Genomic DNA, 20,236 nt, shown 5'->3' on the forward strand with positions numbered 1-20,236 from the left:
ACTGCACCCATGTGTGTTTTATCTTCCTTTCCTATCCAGTTATTAAAGACCCAGTCTTGGCATGGTGTTTCTAGACTATTCCACAGGCTGGGGGGGGGATGTCCAGGACAGAACATTCCTGATTCAGGAATTACATTCATTTCCAGGAACAAGGGGGGCAAAGGCAGTGACATTCAAAATTCAGTGCCTTTTATAGTAGAAAACAAAAGAATATAATACAAAAGTAAGCTTAGAAAATGAGAAGCAGTTGAGGTGAGTAGAAGAAAATGGAGGTATGTACATTCTGGTTGGTTTCCACTGGAGATTTTAGCAAGACCAGAGTTGAATGAAGGAATCACAGAGTCTTGAGTCAGTTAAAGGATGAATCATTGGCAGAGACAAGAACCCAGGGCCCCACACATGTGTTTGTTTCCAACTTATAGGAAAAAAAGAGTTTCAGTTTCTATTTTCATTTGCTTTTTTAAAAAGACCTAGGATTACTTGAGCCCCTGAGTCCCATGCCAGATGAATCCTCTTCAGCCTGAGTTACAGGCTGCCCTGACAAGGGTTCCCAGAAACTTCCCTGGCCATTTCGAATAACATAAAATGCTTTCCCGAGGAAGCAGGAGAAAGAGGGCCTATTACAAGATGTTCTGGGTTTATCTCTCCAGAACTGAAATATTTGACTTAGTATTCTATCTCGTGATTTCATCTTGAGATGGCCAAGCTGCCTCTTGTTTACCTCAAAAGGAAAAAAAAAGGTTTTAAAAGATTGCATCAGTTATAAAATAAAGAAAATTTCAATACCTAGGTAGCTCCATCAGCAGTTTTGGCACTGTGACTAAAGGAATCTTAGAATTTGTCTAGTCCAAATCCCTAATTAACAGCTGAGGAAACTGTTGTTGCAGAAGCCAACTTCTTCACACATGACAAAACCCATACATCCAATAGAGTGAATTCTCAGTAAGTAACCAGAGTGAATTCCTGTACTCACCCCGCACGTGTGTTGCACGGAAAACAGAATAAGTACAAGTGACCTAGAGAAAAAGCAAAATCCACATTAATTGACACTGTTTATTTTAATGTGAAACAAGCTTGCCAAAAATAAAAGTAAAATAAATAAAAAGATAAAGGAATTCCAGAAAGCTTCTTCTCCTTGCGGATAGGCTTCTACCACAGGCTGGTGGTTCATCTGTGCCAAGACCAGACAGAGGTTTGCCCTCCCTCTGGCTGCCTTCCTTTCCTCTCCTCATTTTAACCAATCAAGAAAGAGAGATTGCATGCCTGCCATTGTGCTGGAATCCTCTGAAGATAGGGTGGGGGTGGCCAGGGAGCAACCAGAGGGGAGAGAAAAGATGGAACTGTGCTCAGGGACGTGGCTGAGGCCAGGCTATCCTAGAGGTCACCAAATGGGAGCCACTGCAAGGGGCAGGGGGAGGGAGTTGTAACAGGAAACCTAGCTAGACTAGGAGAATGGAAAAACCAAAATGATTTGGGGCTCATTAGGGAAGAGTTAAGCAGTCCAGGGCCTTGTATGTGAAAGACAGAAATCTAACTGACTAACATCACTATTAGACATTTTAACAAAGGAGGAATACATTTTTTGGGGGGCCCGGTCGTGGGGCCTGAACTCTGGGCCTGGGTGCTGTCCCTCAGCTCTTCAGCTCAAGGCTAGTGCTCTACCACTTGAGCCACAGCGCCACTTCTGGCTTTTTTCTTTTTGCTTATGTGGTACTGAGGAATCGAACCCAGGGCCTCAGGCATGCAAGGCAAGCGCTCTACCACTGAGCCATCTTCCCAGCCCTAGGAATACACTTTTTTTTTAAAAGAGGGGGCCACCAAATATTCATGAATGTTTGCTGGCACTTATCAAAAGCCCCTCAATGTTTCAACCTTTAGTTTGATGTCTCACTTGTCCTTGAACAGTTGTGGTGGGGCTGGATTTCCCATCTACCCCCTGGCTGGTAGAATTGGGTTCTATATGGGTTCTGCAGACAATCTTTTCTCCACCAGAGCCCACTTTCTCTCATGATCTTTAAGTAGTGGTACAAGGCAACACTGCACTTTATAAGCACAACGCAATTCGACCAATGCCATCCCTCCCATTGTTCTCTCCCATCCCTCCCATCCCTCCCCATTTCTTCAGGTTACCCGTGGAATCCCCATTCTGCGTGAGCCTCCCTTCCCTGCCTTCTAGGTCTTCCTGCTGATCAGCTAACATCTGGCTAGGAAGACAGGCCAGTAGAGAGACTGGTCTGGCCGGGCTTTTCTGCCTTCTACCTAAGTCTTCATGTACCCAGCGTACTACTGGAATTGATGATTACAATCAAGGCGACATTTTTAACATAGTCACTAAGTAAATGAAGAGCAAGAATGGAGGTGTTAGATACAGGGGGAAAAATGATTTTAAATCAAGTTGACAATGAATTAACAATTTCTGTTGTGAAGTAAGTTCTTACTACCTTGGGCATTTGTAAGTAGTATTTATTGTATCCTATGGCCCCAGAGTGATTTGACTTCTGGGCATTATGAATCTATTATTGCCACCTCACTCTATCTTGGCTCGTTGATTGAATTTTCTACTTAATTAAATAGTTAAAATCATAATTTTACAAACCATCCAAAGTGGAGTGTTTCTCCCATATATTCTCTACAAAAAGAAGACTTGACTGCACTTCTGAGATGGGAAAGCACTTCCCTCCCCATCCCCCCCCACCACACCTTCTTTGCTTCACTGTCCACAAATGGATATTCATTGTCTTTGGAACTCTTCATGTGCTTGTTAGTGGCCTTGGCTCCCCACACCTTTTCAGTCCCATCTAACAGTCTCAACTCAGCTACCATTATTCATCGCCATCAGCACACCAGTTCAGAGTATCTGACACGGATCTCACTGGTGAAAGGCAGTGTCACAAAGGCCGGGTTCCTGAACACAGGGAGAATTCGATTCCTTGCTTTCCCCAGGTTCTAGAAACCACCTGTGGCCTATTCTGTCTTCAGATTTCAAATTACTACCTGAAGTTATATTCAGCTGGAAATGGCTGGTTGAGACTTTGTCTAGCTGCCTCTCTCTGGCCTCTCCTTCTGTAGTCACATCTCCTTTTCTCAGTTTTAAGGATCCTTGTCATCGCTGGACCAATCAAGTGATCAGCAACCACCCTTCATCTCAAGATCAGCTAACTGTCAATCTGAGCTCCATCAGGAAACTAAACCTCCCTTGTGGATGTCACAGAACGCAGTCACAGACTGGGCGGATTAGGATTCAGATACCTTTAGGGTGGATAAAGTTTCCATTGTACTCATGAAGTGCTTTGTCCTAACTTACCTAATTATAAGAAGGCTCTGGACACATAAAGCCTTTGCTATTCAAACCTGGTAAGAGGGTGAGAACACAGAGCCTTTAACTGTGCAGCTCCCCAGCTGAGCTCTGGGGGTACATCTCAGGGAGAATAGAGAGAATTGGCGTTTAGCAATAAGTCAGTCATAATGCTGGGTGTGTTGCGCATGCCCCTGGTTCTAAGCTACTCAGGAGCAGAGGTAGGAGGATCCTAATCCAAGGCTGGGCAAGGCAAAAGTGTGAGACCCTATTGACATACACACATACATACATACGTACATACATACATAGGCAAATAATTCAATCAATCAAAAGGACTGTGTTTATGGTTCAACTTGTAGAACACTTGCTTAGCAAGTGTGAGGCCTTAAAGATTATACACACAAAAAATCAAGTCATACAGAGTAGGCATAATCTGAAGCTTTATGCAGCAATTTGGCTTTTTGACATAATGTGTTTAGATCATTTATACCAACAGAATCAACAGTTTGAAGAAAATACTAGATTAAAGACACTAAGAGCTAGGTACTCTAGCTCACTCCTGTAATCCTAGCTACTCAGGAGGCTGAGATCTGAGGATCAAGGTTCAAAGTCAGCCCTAGCAGAAACATCCATGAGACTTTTATCTCTGATTAACCCCTCAGAAAACCAGAAGTGGCGCTGTGGCTCAAGTGGTAGAGTGCTTGCCTTGAGCTGAGGAGCTGAGGAGCTGAGGGACAGCGCCCAGGCCCAGAGTTCAAGACCCACAAATGACCAAAAAAAAACAAAAGAAAACAAAAACAACTCACCATGAATCTGTGAGCAAGGGCTTGGTCCATCTCAGAAAAAGCTTCATAATCACCAAGTGCCCAGGTGACCCCACAAATTAGACTCACAAATCCTCTCTCTTCTCTTCTCTTCTGTCCTCTCCTCTTCTCTTTTCAACCCTGTCATTGACAGGGGAAGGTGAGTCCTGGATTAAAGTGTGCAGATGGTAAGTAAAAACACGTCTGTCAAAATGCAGTACATTTACATGTTGAAAATAATTACTTTTATTATTCCCCTAGTAATAGAAATATTTCCTAAACAGGAATTCCTTTTTTCTGACATAACATAGTCTCCTTAATAACTGCTAAACAGAATATTAGCTTTTGTTTTCAGAAATAAAAATATTCTATACATGTCACAAATATATTTTTCACATATATTATACAAAATAGTCACTTCATGTTGCTGAATAGAATTTTCTTCTCTTTAATCTTTCCTCTTAAAATTCCAGTTGAAGAAATAAGGAAACAAACACTTTGAATAGAGAATTACCTATTTCACATATACGCAAATACATGTAGAACTGTTGTTACATAAAATGACATAACTGCTGAACAGAAAACATTTTGGTGGCTCCTCAAGAAATTAAACATAAAGGAGCTGGGAAGGTGGCTCAGTGGTAGAGTGCTTGCCTTGCATGCATGAGGCCCTGGGTTCGATTCCTCAGTACCACATAAGCAAAAAAGAAAAAAAGCCGGAAGTGGCACTGTGGCTCAAGTGGTAGAGCACTAGCCTTGAGCTGAAGAGCTGAGGGACAGCGCCCAGGCCCAGAGTTCAGGCCCCACGACTGGACTCTCCCCCCAAAAAGAAATTAAACATAAAGTTAAACATAAAGTTAACATATGGTCTAGCAATTCTGGTCTGAGACATACACTGATGAGAATTAAAAACCCATGTTTGATGCTAGGCACTGGTGGTTCATGCCTGCAACCCTAGCTACTTTGGTGGCTGAGATCTGAAATTGTGGTTTGAAACCAGCCCTGGCAAAAAAGTTTGTGAAAGTCTCATCTGCAATAAACTACTCAGACAAAAGTCAGAAGTGGCACTGTGGCTCAAATGTTGGATCACCGGCTTTGAGCAGAAAAAGCTAAGGGACAGTGCCGAGGTCCTGAGTTTAAGCCCAGGACTGGCACGCACACACACACACACGCACACACACACACACACACCATGTTTGCATATGTACATGGATATTCTTAACTGACAAAAAGTGGAAACAACCAAAATTCCATTGACCAATGAATGTTAAAGAAAATGTGTTATAGCCATTCAATGGAGTATTAATTGATCACAAAAATGAATGAAATCTTGATATATACTACAACATGAATGAATCCTGAAACATGCTAACTGAAAGGAGCACATTATAACATTTCATGTATATAAAATGTTGACAACAGGCAAATCTACAGAAATAGCATGCAGATTTGTGGGTGTCAGAGAAAAGGAGAGGGAGAAATTGGGAAGTATAAGGTTTTATTTTGGGGTGGTGAAATGTTGTGAAATTCGATAGTGGATATACTTAGAATGGTAAACTTCAAAAGAGTTTAAAAGTTGAACTTTATTTTGTAAGTTTTATCTCAATAAAAACTAAAATACTTTAAAACCTGACCCAAATAATTCTTTGCTTTGATCAAACATTACTTTGGCTCAAATCATTGAAGTATCTCATTTTGAACTGGCTTCTCTGAAGGCCTGTCCTTATGGGAACTGGTAGAGACGAGGAAACCAGTAGCATTCAATGTTAGAAGTTGTTTTTAAATTTCTGGATGAAAGCTGTGTAAATTAATTCAGCTCTGTATTTGTAGAAGGCTAGCTTTCAAATTAAGTGGTAGAACCACATTCCATGATAGAGTTCCAGAACTAAGCAGAAACAGAATCACTTTGAATACACAGATCCTTCCCATCCAACATTTGTAATCCTAAGTATCTCTTGCTCTAAAGTTAAATTCTAGAAGCAAGTTTGCATAAAATGAGTTATTGTTTCTGAAGGAAATGCATACTGATTGGAATCAAATTGTATGCAATATTTTAAACAAATTTAAAATATGGGATACTAGAGATTTCCCCAATTTAAAATATGGGATACTAGAGATTTCCCCATTTTAAAAACCAAGCATATAATGTGATTAATATATACACATATCCACCCATGCTGTGATAAAGGGTATACAGGAAACTACTTAATACACTGTGATGCCATTACCTTCCATGGAGAGATGGATGGATGCATAGATGAAGGATAAGGATGGATGGATGGACAGTGGGATGGATGGATGGATGGATGGGTGGATGGATGGATGGGTGGATGGATGGGTGGATGGATGGGCAATCTTCAGAAACCCAGATTCTGTTAGAGAGTGCCAGTGTACATAGTTAACCATCCCTATGACCAAAGGGATACTATCTTTTTTAAGTATTGATTTATTCTCAGTGCATTGTTTTGCCTAGACTGTATTAAATGCTCAAATTATATCTGTTGGATGAATTGACTGGTAGAAGATATTTTAGGGTGAATCAAGCATCAAGCAATCTATGCAATGGAAGCTACTTACAAATGGTACTGGTAGGGAGGGGGAAGGAAGAATTAGAGGGATGGAGGAAGCAACCACAATGAAAAGTAAAGAAGAGTAAAGAAGAGCCTGGCGCTGATTCTTGTAGGATCTTTTTCATACTGCTGCCCATCTCCAGTCACTTGGCTCTCATAGAACTTAGAAAGGAAAATATTGTTTCCATCCTACAATCCTAGTGGATCAGTTTTGGAAATACATGCGAAGTCACAGGGCTACAAAGGAACAGAATCAGAGGTTTCCTTTAGTGCATGTTTCATCTCGTTCGAGACTCTGCCTTGGCAGACTTCAGATTTTTCTGCCCTTTTCCTCCATAAGAAGTCTGAAACTCTGAACCTCACCCCTCTTGTTTTTCCTTGAGTTAACATTTCTATGCTTTCATTTCTCTTTAAATAGTTTCTAGGGCTAAAGATGCGGCTCAGTGGTAGAAAACTTGCCTAGGATGAACAAGGGCCCAGATTCGATCCCCAGCACTGCTTACTCCATGTATTTACAAAGGAGTCAAGAGAGGTTTTGACTCTTTCTCCACCTGCAATGTAGCTACTAGGTCACAGCTAGGCAGAGCCATAACTTTGCTATTAGCCTGCCACTGTAAATAGTAATGGGCATGAGGCTCTGCAAGTCACAAAATGAGGTCATGAATGTTGTCCACGGCCACCAGTGTTACACTGAATGTAAAAGACTCTATGGAGAGTGCAAATAGTACAATTCTTTAGAAAAGACTAAGTCAAAGCCCAACAACATAAGTACCAGGAAATGAGTATTTGCAAGAGGAAAGGGGAAGACCAAGGGGACAGGGGTAGAAGGAATGGGGAAGAAGGTAAAATGCAGGCAAGATTTCATTGTATAGACCACAGGCTTGAGAAATGGAAGGAAAGGGGGTGGGTGGAAGAGGGGTAAAGATGGTGAAGTGGTGACATGGGTCAAGAGGCATTGCACACATAAAGTGCTTTGTTAAATGGCAGAAATTCAGCATATAATCTAAAATTAAGATGAGTAAGGGAAGGGGTGTGTTGGGAGCGGTGGGTGAGAATGTTGGAAGGGTGACAATGATCAAGATGCACTGTATTCATAAACTGCTTCAGCAAATGGAAACTCCTTTGTACAACTAAAGATTTTTTTTTAATCAAAAAGTCAGTAGGAAAAGGGCAGATACCAAAAAGACAAGAGTAGGGAGAATAGAACAATATGAATTAAATAGAAATACTAATGCATCAGAGAAATGTTTGGGATTTGATAAACAAGTTTCACCTAATTTTTCATGCAGGTAAACCACTTTAAGAAGCAACACTATAGCTGGGCGCTGGTGGCTCATGCCTGTAACCCTAGCAACTCAGGAGGCTGAGATCTGAGGATCACGGTTCAAAGCCAGCCCGGTCAAGAAAGTCCATGAGACTCTTATCTCCAATAAACCACCAGAAAACTGGAAGTGGTGCTGTGGCTCAAATGGTAGAGTGCTAGGGACAGAGCCCAGGCCCAGAGTTCAAGCCCCATGAGCAACAAAAAAAAAGAAAAAGGAAGCAACACTAGGTATTTTAATGATATCATTTAACTTTATATATTTTTTCAAAAATCTGTCTTGAATCAAAACAAAAGACATCATATATTGACATATATTAGCATTGTATTTTAATACTGGAATTATAGACTAAGAAAACATTTCTTGTCAATGTATCTATAATCAATAAAACTTAGCTTAAATTGAAAGCACCAAAGTGTTTGCCTCAGTCAAGCTTTTAATAGCATTTATGACTCATATAATTATATATTATTAACACATATAAATTATGACATAACATATTATATATAATATACAATATAATAGAACATATAATAATCTATAACATACAATATATTATATTCTGTGTTAATATAGAACTTATATATATCATATATGCTTATATACATATATATGCGTATATATTATATGTATTGTATGTATGTATATGTATTATATAAATATATCATATTCACATATGTGCATGTAATACAGACAGTACATATATTATATACAACACATATAATACACATATGTCTATATAATACATATATATATATATAATTACTCAGAAAAACCCCCTCTGACCTACCTTCTTGTAAATTAATGACTGACTTCACATCGGATTGGATGAGACACTGTAATTCCCTTTGAGCCTAACACTAGTACAAAAAGAAATAGTAATAACAACCCAAAGTGCTATGCCACTAACACCTGGAACCGCCACCTCTGGAGGGCCGTCTATGTGGGAGACATCCCAGGTTGGCTAAGAACGGCTTTATTCGTCTGCCGTCATTTCCACAAAGGGAGAATTCCCATTGGCTGCGTCAGACCCTCACCTTCAACCCAGCTGTTTGGGGACATGGCCACAGGTTGGACTAACTGATCACCTCTCCCTCCAGCCACACACAAAGAATCAAGAGAAACCACCGAGGCAAAGGCAACCCAATACGGAATCCAGGAAGGCTTCAGGACTCCTGGCAGCAGCCCAGGTACTCTGGGCTGGGCTGGTACAAAGAGAGACTGAGCAAGGCCCCTGCGAGGCTAGAGCTGGGACTTGGAGAAGAGAGGGGGATGGGAGAGGAAGGGCGCGTAACGAGATGGTCCAAGGTTGGATCCAGCATTAGAGAGCACAAACGAGTCGGACGTGTGGCTCGGTCAGTAGAGCGCTAGCTACTGAGCAAAGGTATCCGGTATTGAGTTTGAGTCCCAGTCTTGGACCTCCCCCCTCAAAAAAAAATAGGCCAAAGTGAAGTTCAAACCTGAGTCTAGAGGGAACCTGAAAAGCTGTTTCCAGAAAGAGAAAGATGCTTGCACTTGAGATAATTGGGGTAGAAGCGCCCCTTTTATCAGAGCAAAGTGTCCTGGGCAGCCCAGGGGCCCCTCCTGGCCGCACAGGTTCCCGGGTGGGAGGTTCCCAGGGAGAGCAAACGTCCTCCCTTGTTCCTGTCAATCCCTCCAGGGGAGGGGGGGCAGGGAGAGGGTGGACCTGTTGAAAATCCACAGTAATTTCTGCCTGGTCTATTGAGCAGCTCAGAATCTTATTCCTCAGGATAATTCCCTCCTTCGCTTCTTTACAAAGATTCCTGGACAGCAGCTGCCCTGGGCCCTCTTGATGCTCAGTGGTTCCCAAATGCTAGGTTTGGGAACAGGATCTGAGCTCTTTCACATCTCCATCGCCACCGTGGGAAACGTGTGTTCTCTGAAACCCAATCTCGAGATGAACTGCACCCTGCTGAAGTCCTCATCCACTGAATTGGGGGGGGGGGCGGGAAACGTGCAAGGTTGGGGGACCACATAAAGGAGGGAGATGGAACGGGTCCAAGTCACAGACAGTTCACCCAAGTTTAGTGCTCTTCCTGTCCCCGCCTGACATTAAGTCTTTGAGTTCTGCTAAAGGAAAACTTTTTGTTCTCTTAGTGAAATCCTTTCTAGAAACACAGCGACCACATGTATTTTCCTCTGGGTAAAAGACATAGAAATTGAACTCTTTACAGACTCTTTCTGAGTTTTTTCTTAGTGCCTAGATTGTATTTTGTATTTCTCTTTCCCAGTCACAGATCAGGAAACTGATCTGTGAGCCTAACTCACCTCAGTCCACTTGGGTATAACTTTTTCCCCCTATTTTTATATCTTTTGTAATATATATGTATATATATATATATATATATATATATATAGTAAAGGTGATATACAGAGGGGTTAGTTACATAAGTCAGGTATTGAGTACATTTTTTTTAACAGTGTCACCCCTTCCTTCTTGGGTACAACTTCTCAAGGCCTGAATCTATCTTGTTAAGAGTTAAGCTGAGGGTGGGCATCAGTGCTCACACCTGTAATCCTAGCTACTCAGGAGGCTAAGATCTAAGGATCAGCACTGGAAGCCAGCCTGGACAGGAAAGTCCATGAGAATCTCATCTTCAATAAACTACTTAGAAAAAGCCGGAAGTGGTGCTGTGGCTCAAGTGGTAGCATGCTAGCCTTGAGTAAAATAAGCTCAGGAACAGTGCTCAGGCCCTGAGTTCAAGCTCTAGGACCACAAAAAAAAAAAAAAGAAAAGAAAAGAATTGAGCTGACTATTGCCTGACGGACAACCTGATTGCTGGGCTTTGGTTTATCTTTCTTTTTACATTTTTAACATTTATTTTTACAAATAGATGAGAATTATATATTAATGAGGTGCCATGTATGCATGCCTCATGTATGCACACTGCAATGCTTAAATCAAGCTATTGCACACCTATCTCTTCTGACATTTAGCATTTTTTGTGGTGAAAATATTCAAAATGCTTTCTTCTGGTATTTTAAATATATAGTACACAAGTTATTTATACTTCTTGTCTAACTATCCCAATACCCACTGATTAGCTTTCTCCCCTCCTATCCTCTCCTCTTCTGCTTCCCCCCCCCCAATAACCACCTTTGTATCCTCATCTCCTACATGATCAATTTTTTTAGATTCCATATATGAGTGAGATCCTGGGGCACGTGTCCCTCTGTATTTCACTTATTTCATTTAACCTGATGATATCCAAGACCACTGTATTTTGTTCTCTGTAAAATCTCATCTCCTTGGGTTGATTCTACCTACAGATTTCCCAAAGGTTCAAGTTGCTTTGGGCTCCTTAACAAAAGCATTCAGCCTCCCATCCCAAGGATTTTCATATGGTCATGCATCTGTGTGGTCCAGGACCCACTGGAATGTGGCCGGGGCTTCATGTTCTTTGAGAAGCAACAGGAAGAACTTGATGTCTACTTAAGCAAATTCTTGAGAACGACTCTGAGTTCCAACTTGAACAGAATGTTGCTGGCCTAGAGCCAAGCCCACCCTACCTTTCTTCTCCCTCCAGATAAGTCCTGGGTGTCCAAGGGCTGGGGAGTCCCCGGCTGACACCAGAGTCCAACTTGCTAGCCCAGGGCTGATGGACCGGATCTCAGCTCACCCTTCATTGTGGAAAGATAGGCTTTCATAATCATGTTCTCCTGGAGATCTCCTCCCAACATCAACAGGAAATCAGAGGGCAGCCCATAATGATGTCATCCTTGGGAGCTGCATGAAGGTGATACTCGTTCCCAAAACACACAAATGATTTTCAAAACCAGACAAGCCTTTTACAAAACTCGCAGCTAACAATGACATTCTTGACTAATAATGTTCTCCAGTCTCTTATCTTCTAGGCTCCCTTAGGTCTATGAATCTCCCTCTCCTGCCTCTCCCTTTCTCCCCCACTGTTGGGCTAAACACTCCAGCAAAATTCTCTGGGCTTCTCAGAACTGACTTCTCAGAAGTGACACCCATGATTCCACTGGCCAGGGCACACCTGGCATCTGTGAGAGGCTGCCTCTTGCATGGGGTGACCTCTCACCTCTGAGGCCCCTCCTCCTACTCAAAGAAACCAGGTGCCTTCATGGTTACCTATGCACTCAGTGAATGAAACTTTTATAGAGTTAGAAAAGACACTTTTGGAGCCTGAGCCTAGAATCCTAGCTACTAAGGAGAATGAAATCCAGAGGATTATGATTTGAAGCCAGCCTAGGCTCCCTCCACCCCCAAAAAAGTCTACAGGACTCTGTCTACAAAAATATCAGCAAAAAGCCAGTATAGAAGTATGATTCTAATGGTAGAGTACCACCTGATTAAACAAGCAAATGAGCAGGAAGTTTACACTTCAAGCCCTGGTACTGTCAACAAATAAACAAACAAAAAGTGTTCATATCTTAATTGCTGTCATCACAGAATTAATCACTTGTGCAATTAAAATGTATAATTAACAGTGTAACCCTGAGTACATTTGTAAGCTCTCTGAGCTTGTGATTGGTCCGTATGTAAAATTAATACCTGAGAGATTTAAATGTCTGAAGCAGTGCCTGATGTGGCATGGACTTAATTAATTAATTAACTTAATTAACTTAACTTCCTTCCCAAGCAATGATAGAGATGAAGTCTCCCAATATATTGGAGGATGTTGTAGCAGTGGAAACTGAGGCACACACTGGCTAAACTCCATGAAGTGGGGGTGGCTTGACTTTCAAGGGAAGGAAAATCCATGGAAAGAATAAAATTATATAAAAGAAAGGAAGAATAAAATTATATAAAAGAAAGGAAGAATAAAATTATATAACCACCCTCTAACTAACTTTTAGTTAGTTAGAAATGGGATTCCACTATGATCGCAGGCTGGCCTAAATATCACAAGTCCAAAATGAGTGAGCCTCCTGCCTTAGCCTTCTAGGTAGCTGGGTCTGAAGACCTGGGTCTTCCATAGACCTTAACCTACCTTTTAAACATCAGAAGAGAGGAATTATCCAGACAGACAAATATTCAGTTACTGTGGAAGAGAAATGTATTCAGAAAGATAGTTCTAGGTGGGATCAAAAAAAGAAAAAACTAACAGAAGTTTACTCTGAGAGAACACCAGGAAAGAAACATCATTTGGTTTTAACAGTCAGTTGCAGGTACTTCCTCTTGCTTTTCCTGCTATTCTTCCCCTTTCCCCTTTGTCTCCTACTTCTTCTCACCCTTCCCTCCTTCTTTCTTCTCTTCTTCTTCTCCCACTCACAGAGTTTGTAAGTAACATGTCCAGGCTTCAAACTCTAGGGTTTTTCTTCCTAATGCCTACACCACAGAACTCATGTCCTTCATAAAAATTCATGAGTATATTTCAGGAAATTAATCCGTGGGAAGAACCACATCATCCTCTAAGACAGCAAGAGCGCAGAATCAATTATAAACAGAAGTCACTGATACAAAGACATCATGTTCCCAGAGAATCCCAGAAAACTAGAGTTCTTCCCTGGAGGCCTTATATTCAGAATTTAAGTCTAGAAATTCCTATGGTACATTTGGAAGTCTTTAAGGAGAAGACAAATGTTTAAGCATTTAATATGTTTCAGCAGAGAGAGAGAGAAAGAGAGAGAGAGAGACAGAAACAGAGAGAGATTGAGATTTCATTAATATGTCCAAATGAACCTGGAGGTGAGATGCAGGAGGAAGGTTTTGTCTTGTGGGAGGAAGGACATGGCGTGTATATGGCCTTGGGTTTTCCTAACAAAGTCTCCCATCTGTTCTCAGTGGCTGCATTCCTGTCATGTTGCCAGCCTCTCCATCTCCCTTGTTTTTGGCAAGAATTGGTTCCAAGGGACTCAGAATCTTTTGAGCATGTTTCTCCTATCAAAACCCAGACCTGTCACTAAATTCCTCTTTGAATGGCTCTGCTTTTTTGGAGGCTCATGAAAGATTCAAGCTATGGCTTCCTCTGGGCCCCTGACCTTCAAGTCAGGTTCCTTGGGGCTGAAGAGGAAGAGGATGGCTGCACACTGGAATGAGAACTCCAAGTGGACAATACAGCTCAAACACCTAGTAGTTTAACACTTCACAAAGGCATAACAAACCTTGTAATAATGGTACAATTGCTTCTCCATTTAGAAATTTGGAAATTAAATATTTTTTAAACCTCAGACATCAATGCTAGGAAGAAATCTACATAAACTTTAACCACAAAGAAACCGAATACAATGCAATATAGAATCAAGTCTATGCTTAAAACCTATAAGAAATAATTTATAATTTAAAGTTATCTAAGATATAATAATATTTATAATTTGAGGCTATTCTCTGCAAATGAAGCTGGCAATTATTTAAAAATATATACTGGTAGCACCTCTAGGTAGTCTTGATAGCACAAGACATCTATGAATTATTGAAAAAAATTTCTATCATGCCAGGCACGGGTACCTTACACCTGTAATCCTAGCTACTCAGGAAGCTGAAATCTGAGGATCACAGTTCAAAGCCAGCTGTGGCAGGAAAGTCTATGAGATTCTTATCTCTAATTGACCACCAGAAAACTGGAAGTGGTGTGTGGTTCAAAGTAGTATAGCACTAGCCTTGAGCAAAAGCACTCAGGGACAGAGCCTAGGCCCTGAGTTCAAGCCCCATGACAGACAAAAAAAAAAAAAACCCACCCTATCTATCTCTCATTTTGGACCAACTCTCATGCTAAGCACTGTGGGGAATACAAAAACATGAATTTTGCCTGAAGTAATCATGTGACTGTGTGTGTGTGTGTGTGTGTGTGTGTGTGTGTGTTCACCAGGTATTACATTAAAAAAGTTTACCTCCTATCGTCACTCAAAGGCTTTATAATCTAGAAACATAAATGAAGGCTATAAAGAGGTCTCTCTAGAAACATAGTCGCTGATGTTTCATCTAGATCTTAAAGCAGAGGAAGCTGAATCAAATAGACCAAGGTGGAGGCCGCCAAAGGCATTAGAAACATCAAGAACAAAGATTTGATGTAAAGGACTCTGCACAGTAAACTTGAGAACTCAGGAGGGCCTTGGGATGACTCAAGATAGAACAAAAGTGCCAAGTTGAAATCACTTGGTCCTACTCCAGGATGGATGAAATTAGCAAGGCAGGCCTATAAGAACCTCAGGGAGCTTTGAAGTCAGCACGTGCTATGGTGTGTGATAGCATGGCTCCCATTCTCTCTGAGTTTTGCATATCTTTTGTCTCATTGGAGGTAAGTTTCATTTCCCCAACCCTTACAGAGTAAAGCCTGCGTAGCTCTGAGTCCATAGAGTATGTCTGTCATGTCCAGTACAGAAGATGATGATTCAAGTTGCTGAGTAGGACACTGAGATTCTAAAATTTCCAGGAGGCTCCTGATGGCCGTAAGAGCTTTCTCCACCCACTCCAGCTCCCACAGCGGCCTTGCTCACCCTGTGATGCTGCATAGTATAAATGGAGGGGAAATTTCCTGTGACTAGGAGCCTCTAGATTTGGGGACTGCATGTAATTGCCCCCAGAGTAACCTGCCACATGGATCCCATGGAGGTATGCAGGAGAAGAAACTAGCTAGAGGCCCACCATTGCCCACAGATTCATGGAAGTCACCAGAGGAAGAGCTGTGAGCCTACAGCTGCAGTGAAGGAGCCTACAGATATGATGGCAAGAAGTCACATGTGTTCACATGACTGAGATTCTTTTTTCTGATCAGTCGTGGAGCTTGAACTCTGGGCCTGGGCGCTGTCCCTCAGCTCTTCAGCTCAAGACTAGCACTCTACCACTTGAGCCACAGTGCCACTTCTGGTTTTCTGGTGGTTTATTGGAGATAAGAGTCTCCTGGACTTTCCTGACTGGGCTGGCTTTGAACTGTGATTCTCAGATCTCAGCCTCCTGAGTAGCTAGGATTACAGGCATGAGCCACCCACACCTGGCATGCCTGAGATGCTTAAGGTATCTAAGAGTCTAATTGGTTCAGAGGTGTTCTTGAAAGAAAAAGACAACTAAAAGGAGATGTGAAACAAAACCAAGCAGAAATATTGAACAACGAGCAATAGGCAACCTGGAGAATAGAGCTGATCAAAAATACTAGTCACTAGTCAATAACAGCTCTAGGTAGAGCATGAACTTTGGAAAGAAGCCACTTGTGTGAATCTGAAGATTCATTCAGTTGCTTTCATTCACTCACAACAGTAGAAAGCACAGAACACACACAATAAAAACCCTCTTGCCCTAATAGGGCTTAAACTGAAATAGAGGAAAGCAGACACACATGTTTAGACACTACCTGTCTGAAAAATGGACATGATGTTACTTTCATTTTAAGGGGTTAAAAACTCATATAAGATGTATCAAAAGTAATGACCACTTTATTTTTTTCAAACTCCTTATCTAGTATTAGACTCAACCATAGATATAGCTCTGTGTCCTTTCTATGAAAACAATGGATCCCCCCTTTTTTCTCATTGTTTTCTACCTTAAGATCTAAAACACCAATTCTTTTGATCCGAATCTATTTTCTATATCACAAATTATGCTTAATTAACACCACAGGTGAACACAGTAAGACACAGGAAAGTTGAGGGTGTATTTTGGGGAGAGGGTGAAAAATGGGGAGTTATTTCTGACCTCAAAGTTTTATTCATATATGAATTACCTAAATATCTTTGAGAATGTAGGTTGTGAATCAATGGATTGTGTCACTTGAAATTCTGATTTTCCTCTTAAAAAAATCTGTATACCCATCACTGTTATTGTATTTTAGACTCAAGGCCTCATGCTTGCTAGGCAGGAGCTCTAAATCTCGAGCTATTACCTCAGCCCTTTTCACTTTTGTAATGTTTTAAAATAGAGTCCTGCTTTAATTTTCCCTGGGCAGGCTTGGACCATGGTCCCTCTATTCATGCTTAGCATGTATCTGGGTTAACAGGTGCATGCCAACACACTCAGCTTTACATGGATTAAGATACAGTCCCATGAACTTTTTAACCTAGACCGGCCTTGAACCAGGACTCTCTAGATCTTAGCCTGCCCAGATTCCGATTTCTACCAAGTTCCTTGTGATGCTAAAGCTGCTGGTCCCGAGGATGCCAAGGCAACGTTCTAGAAGCAGAGGAAGTGAGCATAACTTCAAGGAGCTAATAGCTGTGCTTGGTTTTTACCTCTTTAGTATTGAGCTCAGAGCAGCATCTCTAACCAGGGGCCACTGTAGCACATTGTTTTCTCATCTCCATCCATTTTCCCTTTTGCAACTGAAGAATCTGACTTTGGACTATGTGATCACCATGAGAGCTCCATCACCCCCACTCCCGCCCCCACCCACACTCAACGAAACATTTCTCATGCATTATCAGCTACCTCTGGCTTGTTGACGTAGCCTGGTTATCCTGAATTGCAGCAGGGAAGACTCCAGCACAGAGAGGGTAGGTCACACAGGAAAACATAGACACGATTCAAATTCCAGCATCTACTCAGGGCACTGTATCTCTTTTGTTCAACTAAATATGTTTATAGATGCTAGATGCCATTTGGGGTTGAAAGGTAAAGGAGCCTGTTGGGTTCTACATACAATAAATACCCTTGAGAAAACTAGAGACATTGAATACAGTCTACATATATGACGATGTGGAATTAATACTAACATCCTTAAAAACAAAAACACAAACAGAAATGCTACCACTTTTGCTCTCCATCCCTGCAGCCCTTTTGACTTTAATTTGGTTAAGTAATCCTCATGCTTCTGCCCTGGCTAGCCTCAGACCATGATCCTTCTATCTCTGCCTCCCTCATCTCTCGGTTATAAGTGAAGACACCAAATTTGTGACATTGTTTCTGCTTTCCTGTGTTTACATCACATTACTTTCCTGCTCAGTCTGCATCAGAGATGACCTGCAGTTGACTGTTGCCTCCTATTCCAAAACTGATCAAGCAACAAATCTGACCTTCCACCCAAACCTCAAGGATTCAAGAAAAGACAACTAAAATAAGTCAACAAGAAAAGGAGCATTCAACATTAGGACAGAGATTTCTGCTCTTGTTGGATTTGCAAGAATCTACCAATTTGTAAAAAAAAAAAATATCATAAGCCTCTCAGAACTTGTAGACACAGAGAGTACATGAACTGTCAATGGATCAGTATAAATAGATCATGGATGGCAGAAATTTCATAAGAATCCTTGCCTACCAGTGAAAAGAAGCTACAATGCACCACACAGCAACATCTACAGTCTAGGCACAAGTTCTTCGGTGTGTCTACATTTTAATAGTTGATACATTTCCCTTTTTATTATTCTAAGAAGAGACCCTAATTCAGTGCAGCAACCCCCCAAAGTGCATGGACAATAGTGGATGTTCCCTAGGTAACTTTAAGGAGTCACCTGACTCCTTCACAAAGTCTGATACAATTCACTTGGGATTGGCTAGGTATGTGGATGTACCTTGGTCGGTCACTGAGATTCTTTCCAGTCTCCAATCTTCACTCAGGGTTTTTACCTGCTTACCTAGCTGCATAGATCTAAGCTCCTAGTAGACAGCAAGCAAGTGTTTCTCACCCATCAGTGACCAAATGGAGAGCTCAGACTTGGTGTTTAATAATGAACCACTGTAGCTGTCAGCAAGAGAGATCTGAACCTGAGGTGGTAGGTGAACTTGAATGAGAAGCAATGACATCTAATTTTTCTCTTATCTCTCCCGGACACGCAGCGTTTCCTTCCGTTGTAACACACAGGAGCCCCGGCAGTCTCGACTCAAGTTTGCATCCACTGGTATTTTCTGGCGCTTTGCAGTTTCTTTCACCTGGTATCTCGAAATATCTACTTCCATTCCCTTCCTGTGACTATGGCGCCTGCGTAATAGCTCTGTCATCAGCTCTTGTCTGATGCAAACTGATGATGTGCCACCGTTCCTACCTCCTGATTCCAGAACTGTTCCCTGACCATTACCTTCCGGCAGCAAAATCGATTTCAATGTCACTTGGGTGCGTTTAGCGTGGATTCTGGAAGTCATGGAACAATCACACTCGAATTAGTGTATCTAGGAAAGGGTAGAAGCCAGGGCTCAAAGATGCAGCCCACACCAGCCAGGTGTGGAGTCCTTCCATCCCAGGCTTCCAAGGCCTCGGGAGCCCTTTGAGAAGAGGGACACGCCGGACCCCAGCTGGGTCTTGTTTCCCCTCTTCCTCCATTTCCGCAGATAAGGTTCAGCCTGAAAAGCCAGCTGGGCGCGCGCAGCGAGAATAGGATGCGCTTTCTCTTTCCCCTCAAATGCTCTTGGCCTTGGGGAAGGCCTCGACTGCCAGGCTGGTAACTCGAGCCTGCCAACGAATCCACACTCACCGCGCCGGGTTCAAGCCCTGTCGGCCCGGCCTGCGAGGCAGCCCAGCTCTCCTCTGGTGACCCCCGCCCCAGCCACCACTTGCTCGGCCACCCCCACACAGGTGCCACGTTCCCCCAGTGCCGCCCCCCACCCTCCCGGCTGGCCCAGGCAAGGAGGGGGGGCTCAGACCCCATCCCCGGGGTCGCCTGCCCGGGGTGGGATGGGGAGGGGACCCGCTTTACCGGTGGGGACCCGCACGACTCTCGCCTGCGCCCAGCCAGATCCACCGGCTGGTTCTTCACCCCGCTCTGACGGCCAAGTTAGTCCCAGGGCTGCAAGTCGGAGGCTGGGCTGGAGCGGGGCGGGGAGGGGGGGGGGAGGGAAGCGGCGGCCAGACCAGGACGCAGCGCCCCGGGAGCTGGGAGCGAGAGAGCCCGGCCGGAGTGCCGCCGCCCCGGCACGCCTCCCGCTTAATCTGGGCAGGGCGGCTGGCCACGCCCTCTCTACCCCGAGCCTCCACCTCCCCAGCCGCACACCCTCCCTAAATTCCTCCCCACCCCATCCCTTCCCCCCCCCGTCCCTCCGAACCCCAGGACCTCCGCCGCATCACCCCCTTCACCCTCACTCTGGAGCCTCGCCCACCTGCATGCCCCGCAGGCGCCCAGCCCTTTCTCTCTGCCTGGGCACCATGCCCAGGGCAAGGGACAGCGCCTGGTGAGTCGGGAGGGGGGAGGGAGGGAGGGGAGAGGGAGGGCGGGATCTGAGCCACTTCTCCCTCCCTGGGAGCAACAACCCCAAGCCTGGGTGAGGTGGGACGGACAGACGGACGGCACCGCGGAATCCTACAAAACCCTGAGCGCCCGGGATCCCCGCCCAGCGCCGCGCAGGGGCGCCGGGGACGCGGACACCCGACGGCCTGAGGTCCCGGGACCGTCACCCACCAT

The 20,236-nt window shown here is 43.3% G+C and overlaps 2 protein-coding genes across 3 annotated transcripts in view; one reads left to right on the forward strand and one right to left on the reverse strand.

Annotated features, from left to right (window-relative positions):
• The window catches only part of Col4a4 (collagen, type IV, alpha 4), a 118,134-nt gene extending 98,520 nt beyond the window's left edge, over window positions 1-19,614 (reverse strand). The window contains exons 1-3 of one of the 2 annotated variants that reach the window (XM_013010218.1): window positions 19,535-19,614; window positions 4,105-4,268; window positions 974-1,016 (exon numbers count right to left, since the gene is read on the reverse strand). In XM_013010218.1, coding sequence (XP_012865672.1) covers window positions 974-1,016; window positions 4,105-4,151 — 90 coding nt within the window. In that variant the 5' untranslated portion in view covers window positions 4,152-4,268; window positions 19,535-19,614. The remainder of the gene's footprint in view (window positions 1-973; window positions 1,017-4,104; window positions 4,269-19,534) is intronic. The other variant, XM_013010226.1, reaches the window with a different exon arrangement.
• Window positions 19,513-20,236, forward strand: part of Col4a3 (collagen, type IV, alpha 3 (Goodpasture antigen)) — a 143,463-nt gene continuing 142,739 nt past the window's right edge. Inside the window, exons 1-2 of the mRNA XM_013019908.1 lie at window positions 19,513-19,611; window positions 19,950-20,006. Of these exons, the coding sequence (XP_012875362.1) occupies window positions 19,513-19,611; window positions 19,950-20,006 (156 nt within the window). The remainder of the gene's footprint in view (window positions 19,612-19,949; window positions 20,007-20,236) is intronic.

This window comes from Dipodomys ordii, unplaced genomic scaffold (genome assembly GCF_000151885.1).
Source record: "Dipodomys ordii isolate 6190 unplaced genomic scaffold, Dord_2.0 Scaffold1, whole genome shotgun sequence".
Classification (NCBI taxonomy): Eukaryota; Metazoa; Chordata; class Mammalia; order Rodentia; family Heteromyidae; genus Dipodomys; species Dipodomys ordii.